Source organism: Epinephelus moara, chromosome 13 (genome assembly GCF_006386435.1).
Source record: "Epinephelus moara isolate mb chromosome 13, YSFRI_EMoa_1.0, whole genome shotgun sequence".
NCBI lineage: Eukaryota > Metazoa > Chordata > Actinopteri > Perciformes > Serranidae > Epinephelus > Epinephelus moara.
The window spans coordinates 4,966,516-4,981,945 of record NC_065518.1 but is presented as its reverse complement, the minus strand read 5'-3'; the positions used below and the strand labels follow the sequence as shown (position 1 = coordinate 4,981,945).

The 15,430-nt window shown below is 41.4% G+C and overlaps 1 protein-coding gene across 2 annotated transcripts in view; it reads right to left on the bottom strand.

Moving 5' to 3' along the window:
• prkg1b (protein kinase cGMP-dependent 1b) overlaps positions 1-15,430 on the bottom strand; it is an 88,767-nt gene that overhangs the window by 6,092 nt on the left and 67,245 nt on the right. For both annotated transcript variants that reach the window (XM_050059378.1, XM_050059377.1), the window contains 5 exons: positions 14,153-14,227; positions 6,052-6,148; positions 3,026-3,165; positions 2,040-2,129; positions 711-852 (listed from right to left, as the gene is read on the bottom strand). In XM_050059378.1, coding sequence (XP_049915335.1) covers positions 711-852; positions 2,040-2,129; positions 3,026-3,165; positions 6,052-6,148; positions 14,153-14,227 — 544 coding nt within the window. The remainder of the gene's footprint in view (positions 1-710; positions 853-2,039; positions 2,130-3,025; positions 3,166-6,051; positions 6,149-14,152; positions 14,228-15,430) is intronic.

The window sequence follows — 15,430 nt, the reverse complement described above, 5'->3', positions numbered from 1 at the left end:
CTGAAAATGTAGGTTTAGCAGTTAAAATCATCGTTCCAACTTATTTACAAGTCTAGATATTACAAAACGTACATTTTACGGCGGCCATTTTGTCAATTCCAATATGGCCGCCATATAGACATCTGCGCAAATGCAAACATTGATTTCCTGAATCCTTATACAATAACCTTTCCAAAAATGTATAGTTTTGCAAATCCCCAAAAAAATCCCACAAAATTATATAGTGAACCTGACTACTACTAATTCTGTTGATTTTTGACCTTTCCTCTGACGCCAACTTGGTGTCTGTTTCATATTTTTAAGCATTAGAAACACACTGGAATACTCAGATTCATGATATATTTTTAAATCATATTAGATTTTATTTATGATCTCTAATTTGCATATTACTCACATGGCCACTATCCCAAATAAATAATTTACACACACATTTTCATCCAGATTGAGAGTTGTAGGGATGAGCTGTTTCCATGTTTTGACTCCATGTCCAGAGTGATATCTTCTGCCCACTTTATCCACAATCAATTCATATTAAGTATGAATCCTGGGTAATGCTCCTCTAACCATGAGAACGCATTCACATACTGAGAAACACAGAAACGTAGTCGGTCAATCAGGACTTGCCTATCTGAATACGTGCAGACCCCACAGTATGTAAGGAGGCAGATTCCTGCATCTGATGTGTATTTTGTGAGGAAATATGGAATTACCAGCTTGGCGTATCCTCGACTGTCCAGGATGAGGTTTTCAGGTTTCAGGTCTCTGTAGATGATGCCTTTGGCGTGCAGGTAGGCGAAGGCTTCGACCACACACGCCGTGTAGAACCTGGTGGTCGAATCTTCAAATGAACCCCTGAAAAGTACAAAGTTAAAAAGCTGTGAGAGGCTGACGGCTCGTAGGTGTTAACTAGTTGTTTTTTCAGTAGTTTTTTGTTGTTCAGAGTTTTCTGCAAACTTTTAAGGCCCCGACACACCAAACCGACTTCAGAAAACTAGCGGCGGTGAAAGTTCGCTGCTGCTTCGCCTCACGTCACCTTGTCTTGGACAAAAAACTTGCACATGAACACACTGCAAAGACTTCAACTGATGGCAAGTACATTCTGCACTTGTGTGAGAGGAAATAACTCTCCACACCAGCAGACGGCAGTCGTCTGTAATCATGATACAAAAGGGAAACAGGAAGAGCATCTTGATGCTAGTTGGCAAGTTAGCACATTAACAACACAATCTGAGCATATTTACTGTGCGCCACTGAACAATAACACAGGAAACGTTTTTGCTAAAGAGAAAAAAAATCTGACCAAGTCTGAACAAGTTTGTCTTGGTCTCACTCTCTCTGGACTTTAGCCTTTTGTTTACTTTCCTCACTTCTGTTTCTCTTCTCGTTCGCTGAGCTAAACTGCCAATCAGAGTGATTTCATTCAATAACAGGCTCCGTTGTCACCATCATTGATTAAACGGAAAAAAACGCTGACCAGAGCCAGCAAGGGCCAATGGTGCAGGACAGACTGCAGGGGCGAGGGCCACGGATGCTCTCTGGCGGCTGATCATGGGCTCAGTATGTCAGGGCTGGTTATTGCTTTTAGGGCTGCAGCTACCTTTTGTGATTTATTTAATCTGCAGATTAATGTATGTTCTAATCCAGATTCTAAAACTGTCCATCATGAGTCTCCAGAGTCCACAAAGATGTTTTAACGTGTCTCATTTTGTCTGACCAACAGTCCAAAACCCAGACATTCAGTTTATATTGATGTAAAACGTCTGAGCTGCTGACACCACAGGACGTTTGTTTTTCCTTATAAAATTACTTGTATCAGCACTTGTTGCTTTTTTTGGTTATGAAATAAACAGATCAATTTATAAAAGTTTCAACAAAGTGACTTCTTGTTGCTGCCTCGACATCAGCACCATAATAACTCTCAAACTGAGGCTTTTCCAGATGAAATCAAGCTTTAGGATAAAAATCAGAACAGTAAACATGAACAGTAAAGACAGATTAAATGGTCTGCAGAGGACAGATGAGCCGTGTAGATCATGTACCTGTCTCTGAGTATCGTCCACAGCTCTCCTCCCAGACAGGCCTCCAATAGCATGTACAGATATTTACTGTCTTTAAACGTCCGGTACAACCTGGACACAAACAACAGAGCTTCATCACAGACTGTTGGAAAAGAACAGAAACACGACATCCAGCTCTGCGTCTCAGATAGTTTGTCATATTTTATTTTACATTTTCATGTTTTAATTGTTTTATTCATATCTTTCACCAGTGATCTGTTTCCATGGGTTTTATATGTTGTCCTGCTTTAATGTAAAACAAAACTAAACTAAACAAAACAAAATAAAATGTCCATGTCGGTGAACTGAAGACATAAAGACAATATCGTTCTATTCAACTACTCTCTTCTACTTTATTTTAAGAATATTTTTTGGAAACAGCAACTCTTTTATTTTGAAAGCCAGAACCCAAACAACAAATGATGCAGATGCTTTTATTTATTAATTTGTATTTATTTTATTTATTTATTTATTTATTCATTTTTAAAAAATGACCAAAATGCTACACAAAACAATGATTTTTTTGGTGAAGCTTTTATTTTGAAAGCCAGGAACGCATTTGAATAAAATGGTTTTATTTTGTAAATCTGGAAGATTGGAACCAACTTGACTTGGTTTCTGATTCTGGTTTTAAAAAACATTTAAACTATTTGAAAAATGTACTTTTGTATAAAAAAAAAAACAAAAACAAAAAACTTCATGAATTTAAAGTGTGAGCATTTTTTGTTTTTGCATTTATGCTGATGAAGACTGAGATGTGACAGAAAGCTGAATATTGGACAATGAGTCAAGATTATTTTGAAAAACTACATGAATTATTTAAGAATAAAACAGCTTTCATAATATTTTACATCAAACTCATAAAACGTGATCATTTTTCACTGTAAAGCTGCTGTAGATTAATGAGATCAATATAAAATATCTCCAGTGATGATGATGATGATGATGAAGCAGATAACCGTACTGACCTGACGACAAAGTCAGAGTGTGCCTCGGTCATGATGTGTTTCTCTGCGCGAATGTGTTCCTGCTGTCTCGTGTCCACGATGTGACGTTTCTTCAGGATCTTCATGGCGAACGTCTTTGCCTCCTCGCTCTTCAGCTGCACCTGGAAAAAAAAAACAACCGTCCCATCAGTTCTACGTGTGCAGGTGATACTCTACGTTTCACTTCCTGTCCACAGATCTGTTTCCTGTTCACAAGTACAGTGTGTGTGTACAGCCTGACGACTCTTCTTGCCATAAAAACACATCAGTGAGACAAAGTGTGTCACTGGGTCACAAAGTCCTTCATCACCATCACACTGGTTTATTCTGACTCAGTCTCACACACGCCGTCCTGCTGCCACAAATACTCACTAAACCAGAGCACCAAATGTGGATCAATCCGCCGCTGAAAATAGTCCCCAGCGTCACTATATCCTCTGACCTGACCTTTATCTATGAGTACAAACCTTTAGCTTCAATAAGGAGTTGGAGTAACCCGACGCCTCCACGGTGAACGAAGAATCTAACAACTGAGAGAATTCCTGATGAACTGAGGTCACAGGGGTCCAACAGCAAAACTATATAAAAACATCTGTTTACGAACTCTCGCACAATTCGTGCAGTATAATGTAGAGCCCCTTTACCACTGGACAAAACCCCACAAATATCTGGCTTTTGTATTTAATGGGAAAGGTTTTAATCGGCATTCATTACTGGGACAAATGTCTCTGCAGTAGTCACTGGTATTTTTTGGCTCCAGCGCCGATCAGTGATGGAAATACAACACCAGGGTACATGCGCTAATTTTAGCCCCTTTACTGGTGAGATGCATTGATGGACCGCCAGAAAATACCGTCTGTCTCCACCCAAGCAGCACTGAAACGTTTAAAATTAGATTGCATCGAGTTTGAAAGAGAGACTGAATAAGTGACAGATATGAATAAAGAAGTAACTACCATAACGTTTTCCACGGCCTCCATGCGGCGTTCTACTGTTTACTAACCTGTTTTCTGGTCTGTCTGAGATGTCGAGTGTGATGTCTCATTTATCCAGTCGTATGCTCAGTACTTCCCAAACACATGCACTGTCCATAAAATGTTTCAGTTAAAAATGCGCCAGTACAAACAGTATCGTGGGCGGTCCAGCGGCGCGCGTGTCTGAGCACACGCATGTGTTTGAAGCCCAGTGTGCGCTACTCACAGGAAGAAGTGCTCTATATTAGTAAGATGTAAGGTTTTAATGACAAGTCGTGTTTGTGAAGTATGTCGGGGCGGCAGCAGCTCAGTCTAGGGACTTGGGTTGGGAATCGAAGGGTCGCCGATTCAAGTCCCCGTCCAGACCAAATATGGAGCGTGGACTATTGTAGTTAGAGAGGTGCCAGTTTGCCTCCTGGGCACTGCAGAGGTGCCCCTGAACCCCCAACTGCTGCAACTACTCCCTCGCTCTGACATCCCTCCATATAATGCATGTACAAGTCCTATAGGTATAGGTTTGTGCATGTGTGTGTATTTCGGGCCTGTGTGTATATGACAACAGCATGAAAAAATGGAACTTCCCCTTGTGATACACCAATGATCCTTTTGCGGGCGAAGTATTCCTTTAAACCCACTTGAAGTGTGCATGTTAATCAAACGCTCTTAAAAACCAAACATACATCACAGAACACCTGAAAATAAGAATAACACACACACACACACACACACACACACACACACACACATTGTGGTGTTTATAGAACATGACATGATACTCTATTTCTGGACACCACTGGAAACCACTGACGTCTTTATGGTAAATATGAAGCTACAGCTGGCAGCTGGTTAGCTGCACTGCGGCTCTCAAACTGTGGGGCGGGTCCTCGTGGGGGGGCAGACAGCTACAGCAGGGGTAAACATATAGGGGGAATGAATACGCTTTATGCGGGGTGACGGAAAAAGTTCCAGCATGAAGACTGTAAACAGATGGAAACAGCAAACCTGGCTCCGTCTAAATGTAACACACACCTACCAGCTCCTGTCAATCTGCTTTAATCTGCTTCTGTGAATCTGCATACCGTGATGGAAAACATCTGCCTGAGTAATGACAGTTATGTCTGGGGGTCGGACCGGCAGTCTGGAGGTCAGAGTTTTCCTTGGAGCAGAGTTACACACTGACTAATCGACTAAAGATATCTCCAGAGGTGTGACGGGAGACCCGGAGCGGGGATTCCTTCCTGTTTTTGGGCAAACCCTTCGCAGGGCTTCCCCTCTGACCTTCAGTACCCTCAGACTCCGCCTCCTGCAGCAGAGAAACCCGACCCCCCCCCCAAGAGCTGCAGCGCACCTCCCGCAACATCCCACCCTCCTCGGCTTTTTCCATCCATCACACGTCTTATGTTCACTGCAGACATTAATACAGTCGAGTAAACACCAATGTGATCAGGGCAAAGGAAACTTCTGATCGGACAAACGCCTTCACGTGAAACTAGTTTAATACCTGAGAATTTTTTTATGAATAAAAAAACGAAAGAACCCTAAAAGAACCCAGACTCTGACATCACATGACGACTGGTTTCCAGTTACCGGTACTGACACTTCACTGGAAAGTTACTGCAAATAGCTGAGCGCGCGCACACACACACACACACACACACACACACACACACACACAGTGCAGAGTTTTGTGAATCGGNACACACACACACACACACACACACACACACACACACACACACACACACACACAGTGCAGAGTTTTGTGAATCGGACAGTGTGTTTCCAAACATCCAACTGGACTCAAATGAAATAAACTGGCCTGAAACTGATGCATTTGACCCAAACTTGCCTCAAACCATCTGAAACTGGTCTCAAATAATCTGAAAAAAGTGGATTCAAACGCATGTGAAACATCCTGCTCAGCAGATTCTGACTCACTCTTAAAATGGAAACCTTAAATCCTGACCTGTTGCACATCAGTGAATAAAGATCAGTCTGTTTATTCTGATATTGTTTGATGTCATCTGATCGTACCAGCTCGACGCGTCCGAAGCCGCCGACTCCCAGCGTGTCGATGATGTTGAAGTCCTTCAGCTTCAGGCTGGAGAAGAAGGCGTTCTCAGCCTCGTATCTGGAAACACAAACACACAGCGATGCCTTCACTGAACAAAGGAAAATAGTACTTTAAGGGACATTTACATCCAGCAGCTCAAACCCAAACCCGTCCACCCTAACCCTAAATAAAGTGCTGAAACACAACCGTGATGAGCACCCGGCCTGATGTCGTACTGTACCTGCAGCATTTGACCACGTGGAAGAACGGGAACTTCTTGGAGGTTTGGATGGAGAAGGAGGTGATGGGGAAGGAGGTGGAGGATGGAGGAGCAGGGAGGCTGGTGAGCCGCTCCTTCTGCTGCCTCACTGGGAGAGAAAGCAACTCTCTCATCTCTAAACTTTATTTGATCCACGAGATTAGGTAAACACCTCGTTCTTGTCTCGCCTTCTTCGTCTTTAGTCCAGTTTATGACCAAATAACTGTTGGTCATAAAACATAAAACTTCAGGAACAGATTTCTGTGGAGTCTTTGAGGGTAAAACTACTGCTAAAATAACCTGAACCCCACAGATGATCTTGACGATGTTTTGACAATCACGTTATTCAGTTCCTTAAAAAAAATCTGGAACAAACTCTCTTGGTCAAAGTGCAAAAGTGCAAACAAACTTGTCGACATTGAACTTGTTCTCTCACGAGAACGTTCGGCAGAGCGTCTGTAAGAGAGCCGTTTCAAAGGAAGAGCTCCACTTCCAGTCTACATGGTGAGGGTAGAGCCGATGGTGGCGTTGGAGGTACGAGGTTCTGGTCTGGTGGGACCGGCGACGCGGTGAGGATGCCAGATCCTCCAGCTCCGTGTGCATTAAGGTCCTGAGCGATACTGGTCCTGAACAGAGCGGAACGCCGTCAGAATCCAGATGACATTATCGCCAAAAATTAAATAAATATCAGAACTGCTTTATATTCTGGAAGGATTTCAGACGATATTCTACAGAAAACTCAATATTTAGACCAGTTTGTGGATGCCTGACTTGGATAAAGTCCAACTGAGCATGCTCAAACTGAAACTCTGACTGAGGAAAGCCTCTGAAGGGTTTGTCCTTTTTGTCAAAACAGCGTCCACGCCTGCTCCCACTCCTGCAGCCAACCTGAGAAGACCCGCATGGCAGGACGCTGCTGCTGGTATTTTTAGCACGTGGAAACATTGCTCAGAGGTTCACCCAGTAAACGCAGCCCAGTCGTTAAACAGACAGATAAACGGACAGAAGGTTGCAGGACAGACTGTCCCGACCTCGTAACCAGAGGACGTGAAGGCTTCAGAAGGATTTAGGGGGATATATTTGTAGAAATGGAGTATCATATTCATAACCAGTGGCGTGGTGGCAGTCGATGAGGTGGATGTAAGAGAGGGACAGAGCGGGTTAACTGTCCTTATGTTCTAATGGTTTTTTGGCTGAAAAGTGGGTATACTGTAAAAAACAGCTATACAAAGAGGTGGGTACACCCACATATATATCCCTGTGTAAACCCTCCACTACACCACAACTGTGTTTTCGTTAGTGTAAAATCACCTGAAAATAAGAATTATGGTGTTTCTTACCTTAGAATGAGCCATTTATAATTACACACAGAGCAGATCCTTGTTTATGGACACTATTATGTTGTTCTACAGTAGCCCAGAACGGACAAACCAAACACTGGCTCTAGGGCCATTCGTGTCTTCAAGTCAGGTGCTGTAGTTCTTCTACATGTTTGGCAAATAGGAGAAGTTTCAGTTGGTTGCAATCTGCAAACTCACCACTAGATGCCACTAAATCCTTCACACTAGAGCATTAAAACAGTGGTTCCCACCGGTGGGTCCTGGTCCAAAAGTGGGCCTCGAGTCCATTCTGAAAGGACTCGTGAACGTGTCAGGTTTTTAAAAAAAACAAATTTATTTTGAATAAAGCGAATTTCCGGCACAGAGCTTTTACTTTGACATGCCGTTCCTAGTGTGAGTGACAAACAGACAGAGACAACAAACTAGCTCAGTGACACGGCCAAATGAAAGTGTGACACTGAATGTATTAAACTGTGTGGACCTTTAACAGATGACTCAGAAGAAATCTGGACCCTATGGCTGGACCAGTTGGGAATCACTGCTTTAATAGACTTTCTCAGCTTTCCTGTGAACATGTGATGTGATACCATTCAAAAGTTTGTAATCTTTTGCCACAAAGCTTGACTGGGTCCAGTCAGATGTGTTTAGGACGTTGACAAATAGATGTTATTTTGTATAAAGAGTCCCCAGAGCCAGTCTGCAATGCCAGGGATCAGCACACCCAGGTCCCACTGGTAGGAGGCCCCAGGGCAGACCCAGAACACGCTGGAGGAATTACGTATCTCATGTGGCCTGGGAACACCTTGGGGTCACCCAGGAGGAGCTGGAAAGCGTCGCTGGCAAAAAAAAAAGATGGAAAAAAAATACGCTGGCACTGAGAAAAAAACACTGTGGACGCGGTGCCTCGGATTAACATAATCCAGGAAATGCTTTTCCTAGTGTGCAAAACACTACATACCAATCTGGGTGTCTGTAGTTTTTCAACACTCGATCAAAGTAGCTAAACAACAGCATTACACATTTTATCCTCTATGCTATGAAAGACTTTGAAATGCTCATAAAAACATTTTATAACATAAATATGCAGCAGAGGATCGGAGCTCTGCTCGATGTGGAAATAAGCAGCATTTCAACAGAAATGAAATAAATTACATTTTTACAACTTTATCTGAGTGTTAGTTGCCTGGACCTAACCAAACATCAAGATCATAAAATCCTCATTAGAACTGTTTTTGAAACACTATCTCAGTTGTTTTTCACACCAACTAACTTTAACTAACTTGTTTTGTTGTTTAGGTGGGATGAGCTGTGTGTGAGCAAACAGGACACAGGTTTTATAGTTTATGGACAAATATAAATATATATGCATATTACATATCAGCATTAAAATCAAAATGATAAAGGACCAAGACTAGAACCCTGAGGAACCCCACGAGTAAATTCTGACACTGTTAATGGTTTGATCATGTTATATGTGTTTCAGAAATGACTATGAGGCTCGTGTTTGAAAAGAAAAAATTTGTAAGCTAATTAAAATTTCCTATTTTAGCTTTGGCATATAACATTATATTTCATTATGTTAGTTTCTCTCTTTTTTTAAACATATTTTGTGGAGATGAGGATGAAGGCTAATGTCGGTTTCGGATGAACACAGCTGTAAAGTTTTTTGTGGTGGAAACTACCTCCAATATCAATGACAATGACAACACACCAACAGATGAGTGTGTGTCTCTTTCCTGGGAGTCGACTCAGTGGAATCAGATTTCTGCAGAAACAGTAGCCGCTGGTCGGTCAGTCCGGACGAAGCAACACATAAACACTCTAATTATAGTTTATCACAGTCAGACAGAGATTAACTGTTGGAGCTCACTGTAGGGTTCAAATCCCCCTGACCTTCATCCTGCTGAAGTGTCCTCGAGCCAAACCAGAGTTCAGCGTGAGAAGCTTCAGCAACAGATTAACAACATAAAACTGTTTAACAGAAAGTATCCACACATTAATAATGGGAATTATTAGTGATGTGATGCTACCTTGATTTATATTCTTTAGATTTTAATGAGTAAAAAATATTTTTAAAATGTAAAATATCACCATGAATAAAGGTTTAATGACCTTTGTGTTAAACTTAACTGAAAAGATACAGTATTTTCAAAAATTCTGAAACTAGTAAAACAAAAGCTTAAGTTTGAGGAAGAATATATTGAAAGGCTATGAAGTCTTACAGTGTGTTCACACCGAGCGCGAGGCGAATTTTTCGCGCGATAAGATTACATACAAAGTCAATGTAAAGATGCGAATAGAGTGCGAATAGACATGAATTTGTGCCGGCGGCGCAAATGACGTGAATGGCGCGACGCGTATGATGCGAATGGCGTGACGCAAATGGAGCAAACACGTGAAATTCGCCTCTTCGCGCAAGTTCAAAATATTGAACTCGAGCGAAATATTCGCTTGATGCTGTGTCGGGGCAGCCTATCAGCGTTGAGATTTTCCTGTCGTCACCGATGTCACTGACGTGCTGCTGCCATTGTAGTAAACAACATTCATTCAGGCGACATGTGACTTGCCAGATACAGTGAACATTTATTGATTTTCACACGCCAAAAACTGCCACTGTCTCGCTGTAGTAAACAACATCCATTCAGGCGACATGTGACTTGCCAGATACAGTGAATATTTATTGATTTTCACACGCAAAAAACTCATCGGAGAAAGATGGATATTTATTTTGGTGCTATATTCAATGCAGGCTCCACTTCACCGACGGCGACTGGGATGCTCGCCCTCACTGCAGGTGTCTGGGTTATGGAGAACGCAGGTAGCCTTTCACACACTTCTCTGCCATATCTGGATGGACCTCAATGGTCAACAACTGCCCCGCGTTGTTCCGAAAATGGAGGACAAGCTAATAATAGTTGTTTGTGGCCACCCTGAGCGTTATGACGTTACGTCCCCAAATTATAAGCTTCGGACCAAGAAAGACCTGGCGTGGAGGAAAGTGAGTGAGGAGGTTGGTCTGCCTGGTAAGTTTTGAAAATTGATTCCAACTATCGGCTGTACGTTTCTATCAACAAAGTTAGCACTAGCATTAGCCCCAGTTAGCACAACAGATGTAGCTTGCTTTCCGGCCGGCATACTTGTCTGATTTACTAGCGGTGTGAACACACTGTTACTCGCGCAAATGAGTCGCGTGAATGTCGCGAGTAAAAACAAATATTCCAGCGGTCAAACTCTCGCGAGTAGAGCGAAGCGAATATTTTACTCGCGCCCGGTGTGAACACACTGTTAAAATCTGGTACGGACAGACTCAGGGCACGAATCTAACAGCACAACTTTAAAAACGTTTGGATCACATGAAAAATCACACTTTCACCAAAAGTCACAGTCATATATATATATATATATATACATATATATATATATATATATATATATTTATATTCATGTTCATGAGAATGCAACGAACAAGGTCACAGTGACCTTGACCTTTGATCTCCAAATTCAAATCAGTTCATCTCTGACTCAAGGTGAATGTTTGTGCCAAACCTGAAGTTCCCCCCATGTGTTCTCGAGATATTGTGCTCACGAGAATGGGACGGATGGACGGAAACCCGAAAACAGAAAACCTCCGGCCATGTCTGTCGCTGGTGCAGTGTAGTGCTGGGTGATATGGCCCCAAAATAATCACGATATTTCAGGGTATTTTTGCGACAATGATATTTTAGACGACGACAAATCAGTAAAATAAAATATTATTAATTTAAGAACATAGAATTTGAACGAAATCAGTGATCTAGTTTTACAGTTTGCTTCAAATCTTGAGTAACATTAAGTGTAGTTTGACAAGATGACAGCTGTGTCTCAGAAACTGGTTTGATTTTGAAAGTTTGTTCTGACTTGGGATTATGGCATATGTATTTATTCATGTATATATCTCATAATAAAAACTATTGTTTGTTTTTATGACCAAAAGCTGAAGAATTAAATTTAAAATAAAACTCAACTCAGAAACAAACTGAAGGACAAACACAGTCTCCTGTTTTATACATCTCACTGTTTACTTTACTGTTTACTGTTACCATAACAACCTTCTTGAATGACAGCAGGACACCTGGTGTGTGTGTGTGTGTGTGTGTGTGTGTGTGTGTGTGTGTGTGTGTGTGTGTGCAGTATTGAATCTATACCATGAGGTGACAGTGTTCAGATTCACTCTGTCACACGACCAACAGTCATCTGATACAGACCACAACATCTAATCTTACACTGTGTGTGTGTGTGTGTGTGTCTTGTATAGTGCACCATGTATCGCTGCCCTGTGGAAACCACATATCTCCATTTAGTAAATCGTCGTCTTCTTCAGTGGTTTTATTTCCCAGGTAACCCAGTTGTTCCAGTTTTATTTACTATTAGAATTTTTTGAAATCATAAACAAAAGATGACTCGTTCAGTTTGTCTGAAAAATTCTGGATCACACAAATACATGGTTTGGAGATACATGGTTTTATTAAGTCAGCAACCATGACTTTTAGTTTAGAGGCCTAGACATACCAGGAGTCGTCCACATGCAAACTGCATTGTAGATCCCAAAAAGAAACCTTCTGACAAACTCTGTTGAGGGTGAAGATTTTCAGACACTCTATTTTCAGTGTTGACGTGTAAACAGGAAAAATAGTTTTTGGTTTGTGATGTCAGAGTGTGCACTGTTATCAGACAAAAGATTTTCAATGAGATGAGTTGAAACAGGCAAATACATGCAAAGTACCGTTCTACAACATTGTAAAAAGCTGCTGGTTCACAGGAAGTCACCACCATGATACGGTGTATCATCTCTAGTCAACAACTCTCTGTACTTCTGTTCTGATTTGCAGCATTTCAGACTTATTTTGTGGCTGAATATAATTTGTAGCTTCTTAAAATCTGAATGAGGATAGTGATAGTGAGATACTGGCTAGAGTGATTAAATAAAACCAGCATCAGATGGACTGTATTCGTAATCAATACGCCACAATAATATCAATAAGCAGCGCCAATTCATCAGTCAATGAGAATGTGTGTGTGGGCGGGGCATAAGCACACACACAGCCAGCAGCAGCAGCGACCCATCGTCTGACACCGGCACACCATGAGGACGGAAACAGAGGGCTCGGTGGGGACGGAGCACCTGCTGCAGCAAGCCAACACGCCGTCTGCAGCCATTTTGACTTCACCAGCGGACTTCACTACAAGCTGACTGGCTGTTGAAACAGATGACGTGCTTTAAAACCAGCCGACTGGCCAGTTCACACCGCTGATACTTTTCTCTGCAATGTTCTTAAACGGTTTCATCTCATCATGAACCTTTGGTCTGAGCTGGACTTCCCACATAAATGTACAGATATTCTTCCACTAACAAGTAACAAATACTTCCCTCCACCTTTGGGCCGCTCGTCCACACGCAAACAGTTTGAGGTAACAGAACTTTGCATCTCATCACGTCTTTACATTGACTTTACATGTAATGCCCTCGCACTAATTGTTTTATTTATTCATTATAGATCATTAATTTTTTATTTTTTATACAACATAAGGTGAAGATTTATAAAAACTCTATTTCCTGTTCATCTGTGTGAACGTGTAATGTCGTGTTCACACCAAACACTATGCGTATTCATGCATCGGGTTACTTGCATGAGTTTGAACGCTAGAATATAAAAGAAAACCCCTCTCAGGTCGCTGCCATTGATTTGGACCTTCAGTACCAAGCGAGTGTCCTTCACAGTGACCTGGTTGAGACTGCAGCAGGTATTATTAGCTGTTCTTACATAAGCGACACACAGAGGATCCAGTTACTGCCGAAAACATTCACACACACAAACCTGCTGCTGACATGATGGAGGGAAACACTGAGGGGACACACAGCTGCCACGGCCGCCGCTCAAAGGAGCATTACACCAGCTTTTAGGTCGATTTTACAAACAGGTTTCAATTCAGTTCAAATATTAAACTGAAGATACTTTAAAAGCTGCAGCAGAGAGATCATCACGCACAGTCACTGTTTAAACACCGTTAGGTTGCTTGTTCTGCAACAAAGGTTTTTTCAAGGTCATTCAATCTGCGGCTTAATCAATAATTTTAGTCTAAAAATATCAGAAAATATTGACAAAGTCTCAAACTGGATGTTAAATTTGACCCAAACATAAAGTTCACATGTGCGGAGCTGGAACCAGAAATTTCTGCTGGATGAAATGACTTTAAGAACCAGATAATCAAAATATTTGCAGATTAACTTTCATTGCTGCTCCACTTTCTGTTTGTCTCCATCACAGTTAAAATCTGCTGCATTAACATTCAACAGCACAGAAATGAAACATGAACTTTTTCTTCTATAAAAACTAAATGGACACAAAAACTGAAAATTCAAATTAAATGAAAGCTCTATATGTTCAAATATTTAACATAATGTGTTATTTTAATAAATATCAATAACATCAACATCACACTTACTTTGCTTTGGCTTCAGCGTCCTCGTATCCTTTATTTGAAACGTCGTCCAGTCCACCAATCAGATGCTTGAATGAGCTGAAGAGGAAGAAACAGCCAATCAGCACTGAGAGATTGAATTTAAATCTAATTTCAAATGTATCAATACTGCCTGTGAAACAACAACAACAACAACAACAACAACAACAAAACCCTTACAGAACATCATCACTGGACTTAATTCTTTGTCACATAAACATAAAAACATTAACTCAACATTTTAACAACCGTTTTTTAATTTCACTGAACTATTAAAATATGTTAAGAACATGATGGTGTTATTATTTGGCCTTAAAATAATCAGGCTCAATCAGCTTTACAAAGTTTCATCAAATTAACTCTAAACTTAAAAATTGTTGACTTAACATAAAAAAAATATGTCAGGCTCACAAGGAATGAGTTTTTGTGTCATTTTGACAATCAGGGACATCTGTGTAAACTTTATCTTAACATTCTGTGTCATGGATGGTTTGGGGATTTACAGTGTACAGGAGAATAAATATTTGATGAGTATTATATTCTATTATATTTTAAATTGTCACCAGGCCACCTGAATTTTATGTTTCTCTTTACAGAAATAAAAACATTTCCACCACAGACTGGTGCATGAAACTTCAGCAGGAAATTTCCTGGAAGACCCTGAGACCCCCCGCTCGATATGTGGCCCCACCAATGTTGAAATGAGACCCACACCGTCAGCGAGGGGTCTGATGAAGTGTTGGTATTTGTCGCCCTGGGGATGAGAACGGGCTGAAACAACTTACATAACCATCATCTGCAGACTGTTTACCACTGACAGTGTGTCCAGCTCTTTAGACAGTATAAAGCAGGACGCACTCATACTGACTGTTCAATAAATGTGTGTAACTTTCCTGATCTGGAATTTAAAAATAATTAAATGGTGATGGTCACTGGAGCATCATCCATCCAGCCCCCTCTGTAACAGGTGGACAGGTGTCCCTTTGTCTCATCCATCCACCCCCGTCTGTAACAGGTGGACAGGTGTCCCTTTGTCTCATTGTGTCCAGAAAGTGTCCTCAGGACTTGTTTCCAAAAAGCATCAGGCTTGTCTCGATGTTCCTTCACAAACTTGTGAGTCTGAATTTAGTGGTGAGGACACAGGAAAGGTTTTCTTGTGATGACTCTTCCATGAAGGTCACACCTGTCCAGGTGTGTCTGCGCAGTAGAACAGTGCACCACCACTCTCCCTTTCTAACAATCCTACGAGCAGCTCTCTCACAA